The sequence below is a fragment of the Formica exsecta genome, unplaced genomic scaffold (assembly GCF_003651465.1).
Source record: "Formica exsecta isolate Colony F162 unplaced genomic scaffold, ASM365146v1 scaffold423, whole genome shotgun sequence".
In the NCBI taxonomy this organism is placed as follows: Eukaryota; Metazoa; Arthropoda; class Insecta; order Hymenoptera; family Formicidae; genus Formica; species Formica exsecta.
The window spans coordinates 1,047,411-1,056,398 of NW_021851472.1; the positions used below are offsets into that span (position 1 = coordinate 1,047,411).

General features: G+C 31.9%; 1 protein-coding gene across 1 annotated transcript; it reads right to left on the reverse strand.

Annotated features, from left to right (window-relative positions):
• Positions 1-4,586: 4,586 nt before the first annotated feature.
• LOC115240323 lies at positions 4,587-8,240 on the reverse strand. Its single transcript, XM_029815395.1, has 5 exons — positions 8,132-8,240; positions 7,463-7,855; positions 6,958-7,123; positions 6,165-6,781; positions 4,587-5,531 (listed from the first exon to the last, which is right to left on the reverse strand). The coding sequence occupies exons 1-5, from the start codon at positions 8,147-8,149 to the stop codon at positions 4,815-4,817; spliced, it is 1,911 nt and encodes a 636-aa protein (XP_029671255.1). The 5' UTR covers positions 8,150-8,240; the 3' UTR covers positions 4,587-4,814.
• Between the last annotated feature and the right edge of the window lie 748 nt (positions 8,241-8,988).

Sequence of the window (8,988 nt, forward strand, 5' to 3'; positions counted from 1 at the left end):
CTGTAAATTACATCCACGATGTAATATAAACGTAATAATTATAACAAATATCTCTATTAGTGTTTGTGATGAGTGACAAGTTTTTTTATGGACACATTAAATTATATTCTAGTAATTTCGATTTTAATCTTTCATTCAACTTTTATCAATTTTTAATTCCAATTCTTTAATGAAATAATTATCAAAGATTTTATCTTGAAATTATTTATGGAAGCTGTTATCTTAACAAAATATACCGTATTATGTATTATTATTTATATAATTTCTCTTGTTTTTTAAATATCTTCTGTTTTCTTTATTATTATTTATAATATTTTTTGTGTCGAAGATAAAAATCTAGTTTGAATCAAGTGACTCATGCAGCGATGTAATCTACCAGTCTGAATCATAACGTTTTTGTTGATAATTCTAATAGCCTCTTATGATATTTTTTCTCGATTTCGCTCATTTATAATTTACAGAGGCATTTTAAATAGCTTGTACAGGTATCGATACGATGTATAGGTATCGATAGCGAAAGATCTTAATGGTCCAATTTCACTTTTTCTCTGTATTTTCTTTAAGGCTTATCGGATAATGTTGTGGTCGTCCGATCACCTCACATGGTTAATTTTCTCTCTTCTATTATGTCTTCTCTGTTATATCGCGCGGATTTTCTGTCCTAATAGCTAGAGACGTTTCACGTATAATAGCAACATACGCCACCAGTGATTATCTATAAGAGAAGAGCATCGTCAGTAATTTCGTTTCTGCACACGAGACTAAAACGCACCGAGATGAGTCATCGTGAGATATATGGCAAGATTTAGTTTCATGCGAAGAAACGACGTTATTAATGACGCTTTTATTATGATTATTAGTAATCACTCTACGTATGTGACGTTTCATTGCGATTGCTTGTAATTTTCCAAGAACGCGAAAATACTGTGAATTTTTTAACTCGTTGCATATACATGTTATAAACGAAATATGAATTTTCTGAATTTAGTGGAGTACTCGGTGTCGAGAAAATTAATGTAACGAGACTTAATGTTGATATATTTAATTTAGAGACGCACATTTAACGTTGAGAAATTTAATCTAGCGAGGAATTAACGTTGACAGATTTAATTTAGCAGGTATTTGCACGTTAATATTAATTCTTGCAATAATACGATGTTAAAGATTCGGTAGTATAGTACGTCGAACCTGCGATAGCGAAAAGGGCAAACACACTTGAGTAAGCTTTCCGTTTTTCCTTTTTCATTAACCAGAAGCAAGACTTCCAGAAGGGACTATCTTCGCGGTGAGTACCGTGTAAAGGAACCATTAGCTGTCCCGTAATGGAGGTATTCAGCGGGTCAGCTTTGACCCCGTAAGACCGGTACCGGTATTCGAAGCTTGATTTAACCACGGAGATAGGCACTATGCGACAGTATTCTCCGTTTTTTTTCCCCGTGGGCAATGTAAATTCTTGAACGCGCGGTTTCCATCAAATCGCAAGTTCCGGTTTTTCCTCAGAAAAGTCCTGTTTGCGTTAGTATTGTAGTATAAAAGTCATATCTTTTCTTTTACTCTATAAAAAATAATGTCTTAAGGTTTAGTATTTTATTAAAAATATGACTGATTTATTATATGCTAATCTAAAAGATGCATGTTAAAATAATATAGTGTGCGAAAATTATGTGGTAAAAGAAATAAGAGATTCATTGGATATTTTGTCGTGCTTTTAATTATGCAAATTTAAGAGGAAATTTATGTAATTTAGTTTATGATTTATGTATTATTATACATATAATTAATATCTTCAAATTTTTTACTTAAAAAGCTATTGTTGGAGTAGTCGCGAATTATAAACAGTATTTTTTTAATCATGTACCAATTTTGAACCAATAATGTTAATATGAAACATATGATACAATTGACGCAATAATTTAATATTATTTATAAATGTTAATTAATTAAAATGAATAAGAAATCAGAGACTTTATATCTATAGTTTTTATAAACTTTTATTATGCAGTGAACTAGAGTAATCGATAGATGTGGAAAAGTAAAGTGACCCACGCGAAAACGATATCTCGTCTCGTCTCTCGTTTGCATGCCCGATTAATTCTGTCCTGCGCCAAAGGCAAGACAGGATGTGCCGTTATATTGGATTGCTCAAGGGTTGCGGCATAAATTAACTCTAGAATACTAACAGGAAAAACCCCGAAGAAAATTTAAAATTGTCGTAACATTTTGTGTTTAATTTTAGCTTTCTCTAATTTTCTAATTTTTTCTTGTTGCATATTTATTTAAAAATAATTACATACTATATAAAGATAGTTAAAAAAATGAGTTGAGAGAATCTAAAGTAAGCAAAGTAGCGATCATCAAAATTATATTAGTATTCTAAGATTAACGGAACGCTTCTTGTCGCCCGCGCAAGAGATGGATATGTGAATGTTGGAAAGCTGACATTAACGAATGACGTGGGAAACAGGGATGATGGCAAGGAGTCAAGGAGATGTTAAAGTTGAAGTTGGGGACGACAAAATGCATTCAGCGAGTTTGAATCATTGTAACTCACGAGCATTCCTCTTGAAATTCACTCGAATGGCGTTTTTTGCGTTTAAAGTTTTCCCGCGAATTGAAGTTAAGATTGTACTTCTAAAAAACTGCAATACGCTTTATTTATTAAAGAGAGAAGAATTTAAAAGTTCAAAGATCCTTGTAGCAAATAATACAAAGAAGAAATATCAAAGAAGATTCGAAGATCTAAGTATAAAAATTTTCATTATAAATAAAATATTTTAAAAATTCAAGGATTACAAGCCAGTGAGATTTATATATTTTAAATTCTATTTTATTAAATTTTTTTTATATTCTTTTTCTGAGCCTATATTATTATAAAACAATAAATCGTCTCTTTTTTTTTTTTTTATTTCATACAGTTGATAATTCAAGGATTTTTAAATCTCGTCGATAAAAGTTTGTTAAATTTGTATTTATATTAGCTAGTATAAACTGATAATTGGCCTTGTATATATTTTGGCATAGAATTAAAGTTCCTTGTTGACCGGATAATTAATGCTTAATTAAGTCAGGTTAACTCGTCTGTTACGAGCTTAATGGTCGATTCCCGGTCGTTATTACGCCAAACGTTGTGGAACGTTTACGCCAACAATTCGTAACTTCCGCCTGGTCAATGTACTTTTTCGTAAATTTCGTGTCGATCAACTGCCTCTGACGTCAATATCGCGTTGTCGTGCAAGTATGTGGTACACAAGTAAAATCTTTCATTTTTTTTTATTACATTTTCTAAATCTATTATTAAAATTTTTATCGCATCATTAAAATAAGGGATTTGAAGAAATAAAAATAAAGAAAAGAAATTTTCACGAATCAATATACTAAAGACTGAAATTTACATATTTCACGATAATGACATTCAGGCAACGGCGATAAAATTAGATCGCTGTAAATACAGATGGGTACCTTTTACGTCTCGTTTTATAACTTTTAGCGTATTTTGAACGCCTCAGTGCTTCGTTACCTCGAGACACGTTATTATACGATGAGTTTACGACTTGTTACATAGTTGTCAGCCATCAGCCTCATACACGTGCGTTTGAAGCAATCAACGATGCGTCGCGATCAATGAATATCGCGATTGATTCTGTATAAAATGTTAACTATACGAATTATTATTTATTTTATCCACAGTATTACGTTACCTGCGATCGTTTGGATAATCCGTCATTAAAATCTCGATTTGGGAGAATATAATTAATATAATTCTCTCTTCGATCGACACGATCTTTTTCAACGCGTTTTAGATCGTATGATGTGTACTTTTCCGGCAGATATGATGAAAGATGAATATTCGCGTATCCCATCGGGAATTGAAGAAATTGCATTTCATCGTAGAGAGATGCGCCCCGGGGGCGAATCAGAAATTGCTCTCAATCGGTGTTTGCCCTCCTTTTCCGGCGGGCGCGCGCTCATTTTGCAGACGGACGATGACGCCTCGATACCTGCGCCCAGCTCAATTAAATGTCCCGGCAAATTGTCTGAAATTGAATTTTCGTTTCATCATTGCGTACATTTATACCAAGTACAATCAAAGTTAGGTTTGCTGGTGAAAGTATTTTCAGTTTATACACCGTGATGAAATAATTACAAACATAAAATTCGGATATTGTTGAAATATGAGACGGCTTTCATTTAATAATCGTGCAAACATCCTCTTGTTAATTAACTTATCTGTAGATAAGATATATGGGATATTTCAGATTCATATTTTTGCAATTAACATTATTATTAACTATATTACATACGGTTATATCACATTTATAACTTGTTTTAATAATTTATTTTAAAAGTATTCAGAAGCTTAATAAAGATTAAGAGTTTTATAATAAAATTAATATTTTAAATGCTAATAATTCTAAATATTAATTAAGACTATTTTTTTATGATGCGATAAGCTCTACAGCATATCAAATAAATATAGCAAAGAAGATATAGAGAAGAGAGCGATTTCTTTTAAATACATTTATTTAAAAATTCAATACATGTATACATGTAGGACTTAGAAAATTGAATTAAAATATTTTATTCCTTATTTAAAAAATAATATATAAAAGTGTTTATATTCATACTGATAAAATGAGTGGACGGAGTATGATGAGGGAAACATGTGTATCTATCTAAATAAAGTTATGCCTGCGCGGCATGATAGAGTAATTATAATAAATGGATCATGAAAAATCATTATGGTCAATCGACTCGTTGCTTCAAGGTAATATGGTACGAATCGATAACAGCGTCGTATCTGTAACAATATCTTACTAAGAATAAACCGGTGACGAATAATAAACCTGTGACGGAATCATGCGCCAAAATACCCTTGGTTTTGCAAAATTTGGGCGAATCTTATAATTTTTATAATCATTATTACGTTGAGGATCGTAAAAAGCGTACGCCTTTCTCGCTCTTTTCGGATAATAGTATGCGCTTGAAAGTTGCATTTGCGGTACGTTCGATGAAGTCGAAACGACGTACGTTATCGGTGCTACATTACTTCGAGCATTGATATTTCCGTAAAACATGTTGCGAGGAATTTTGTATGAAGGAACATTGCTTGAATACGCGGGATTTTTTGTCATGTAAATATTGAAACCATCTGTCAGATACGTAGGTTTGTCGTTATAGTCATAGTCTTGATAATCGATCACTGAGTTGTCCAGATTATCTTTCAGATAATCATTCAAATAATAATACATATACGTGTAGTCGTTCGGAATTGTGTAAAAAGCTTGCGATGTGCCAGAATATGGCGCACTGATTATCTCGCTTTTTGAAGGCACCTCGTTGTTTCTGTACTGGGTAAATGTATAATATGATGCTGGAGTTGTTGTAGGCGTACTTGGTATGGCCTCGGTAGGCGGTTTTTTAATTTCTATGTTACTTGTCGAACACGGAACACCACCCGCACAGAGATGTATTGGTGTAAACAACTCTTGTTTTGGTTGAGCTGTGTTGGTTGCGCCGATATTTGTAGTTTCCTGCAAATAGAGATGTGGAATGTATCTCACTCCTTATTTTTGTAAAGATATTTCTTTTTGTCTTTTTAAGAAAATTACATTGTATATCTTGTAAACCACATATAAATGTAGTATTATATTGCACAAAAAACAATACGAATAATTTATTTCAAAAAGATGGTAACCATTTTTAAAAAATGTCCATTCTTTCAAAAGCGAGAAAATGCATCAAAAATTTGATAATAAATTTATTAATAAATGTCTAATATATTATAATAGCTTCTGAGATATTTATAAGAATAATCAATCAATAAAGTTTTCATTGATTGATTATTTTTATAAATATCTTAGAAGCTATTATATTATGTTAGACAGAAGCATTAATCTTGATTTTTACATAATCTTAGAGGAGATTAATGTATCCTGAAAACATCAGAAAGGAACATCCCATTCGTTTTTAATCAAGATTGCAGATAAACTATAAATTGCTTATTAATTATATTGAATCAAAATTAAATTTTTAACAGTATCTGCATAAAAATTATTTTTATCAATAATTGTAATAACTAATAAAATTTATATAGATCGGACAAAAATTAGAAAATTCTAAAAATATGAAATTAATTAGATCAATGTTACGTAGAATCTTCTCACCTGCGAAGATTTCTGATCGGATGTTTGATGGATGATTGGATAATTGGATGTATTCTGCTGATCCAGGTATTTTGTCCTCTTACTCGGATACATGTTGGCATTGTATGTTATATAATTTGGCCAATACTTAGATGCGAATGGTATTGTTGGCTGATATGCTATTGACGTCATCGGCAAAGTGTACGCGTATGTGTTGCCATAGTTGGTATAATATTTGATATAATCCTCGCGCGATTCTTCTTGTGGCGACTGTATCTGGGATGTAGTTATCGGGCTCGAAGATTGTTCCCAATTTGTAGAAGGCACATTAGGAGTAAGATTTGTATTTTCGTAATTAGTACGAGATGGTTCTTGATTTTTTCCTTTTTCCTGGGAAATTAACACCGCTTGTTGCGATGGTTCGGTTACTGTTGTTTTGGTAGAATCTGGTGTAAACTGGGTGAGAATTACTGGTGTAATTACAGTGGCGTCCTGACGTTTGGAAACCAAATGTTCTGTTTCGTTCTCTCTTTCGTCTAGATTTTTGTTCCGAAATCTGGAGTACATCTTATTCGGATCCAAGCCGAATAAAAACGGTTTTGTTGTAAAATCGCTTTGACGGTTCTTCACATGTTTATCTATAATGGAATAATTTATTTTATTTATTTTGGAAACAAAATTATTTTAAAATTAATATATATATCACATTAGTTTATGTTCGCATTTCATATTGTAATACAAGACTTTTGAAATAAGCGACGAGTCAGATTGTTTCGTAGAGATGTAACTTTATGATTATTTGTTAAATATTTACCATTAGTACTGGTAGATTCATTTTTCAAAAGCAGCGAGTCGATGGCCGTAGGATATTCGATATCGATTAGGGACGGCTTCGGGGCCACATCATGTGTAGCGATCGCGGGTTCGGTGGATTTGACGTTTGTAAAATCGGTTGATCTTTTACGCCGGTAGTGTGCTATCTGAAAAAATGTTATACTTAAGAAATATTCAAGAAATTGCAAACTTATTTACTTACACAAAATACAATAAAAAAATATTAGCATTTGTATTTTATACATTTATATAAAATTAGAGCTCAAAGAAAGAAAAAAATTATTGGCAAAATTTATAAGTTGAGCTTATATGATTTTATTAAAAATATTACATTGATTTAAAATATCAAAACTCGAAACTAAAATGATATTAATACGAAATGTTGAATTAATGAGAAATAAAAATATTAATTATATTTTTTTACGATATCGTGCTTTAATATTATTTTTATTTTGTATAAATAATTATGCATGATGAATATTTACCAAAGGATTGGGATGGGCGATGAACACCGAAGGCCGTACATATTCATGGCCTCCTAATTTGATGTAATGCAACTTGCTGGTAGGTTTCTTCGTCATATAGTGATTATAAGGATAATGAAGCAGTGAATGGTGTGGATATCCTACCAAACTTGATCGAACTTTGTTTTGGTAAACTCCTGGTACATAATAGGGCTGCACTATCTGAACTTGCGGAATATATTGGTTCAAGTGTTGGGCTGGTAATTGTTTCGCATAATGTTTGGCCGCAGTTGGAACTTTATAATGCAAAACAGGCTGATATTGTGGATAAGTGCTACGTTGATGTTCGTAACCGGGTTGAACAAGGATGTCGGCGAATACGATTTTTGCCGATGAAATTATCACCGCAAGAATCTGTAACGTTTAAGTAAACTTATGCAAATTATTTTCGAACAAATATTTGACGGTGAAAATTTATTCTCTAAATTATTTTTAAATAATCTAAAGTTTTGTTGACTATATTATCGTAGAATTATTTAATTATAATGACTTTATTATACACTAATTAATTTTTATATAATTTTTTACTAGCGCTAATTTAAATATTGAGAGACTTAATTATTGAGACTCTAATTCTAGAAATCGAAGTCTTATAAAAACGTAAAATAAATATAAGGAAAATTCACTTACTAATTGACTTGTGAACATCGTGATTTCTTGTTGCTCTTGCTGCAGTTTGCCTGAGACTAATACGAAACTTGGTCTGTCGCTAAGCGTAAATAGCCAATGAAATTGCTGATGTTATGTATTTCATATTCTTTGTAATTTGATTAGTTTGCACATTGTATGGATAAAGCTGTTCGAGGCGGAAATATGAGCCAGCAAATATTTAAAAAAAAGAACGCATTGTTAGTCATTCTGAAAAATTGTTGGTGTGAGTAGTATATTGCTAGTTGACTAAAATATAATAGATGCATCGTATTATAAACGTTTCGACAAGCGTTTCTGCTTAACGATTGGTTTGCGAATGAAACTCTTATGATCATCGTATCGATGTACGGTTTAATTTGTGCGGATTTCCGTTCGTTATAATACACGATTGCAAAATCCGGCAATAATATGTACGTATGGAATGCGCGAAAATGCACTTCCTCGCGAGTTCGTTGCACTTTGGGGCCAGCGCACCCGTAGATGTGCCCTGATTGTCGCGTAAGTGGGTGGCTGGATGCCGAGACGTTGATCTCGACTTCTCTCTCGTTGTAGAAGCCATACCTCCGAATAACAGGCATCTCTTAGAAATTTACATTATTGTTTTCGCGTTGTTTGCCTTTTCACATGCGAAAGTTGAAACCAAGGATAAACCACCGAGCTAAAATTCTAAGATAATTTAATACGGCATCAAATTATTCGATATAACATATTCATGATAATTTCAATCTTTCTCATAGAATAAGAATTTTTATTCTTTGTTTCTTTTTTTATTCTTTTTCTAACAATAAGTGTAAAATTTTTATATGTATATTATACTATGTTTTATATATTATAAT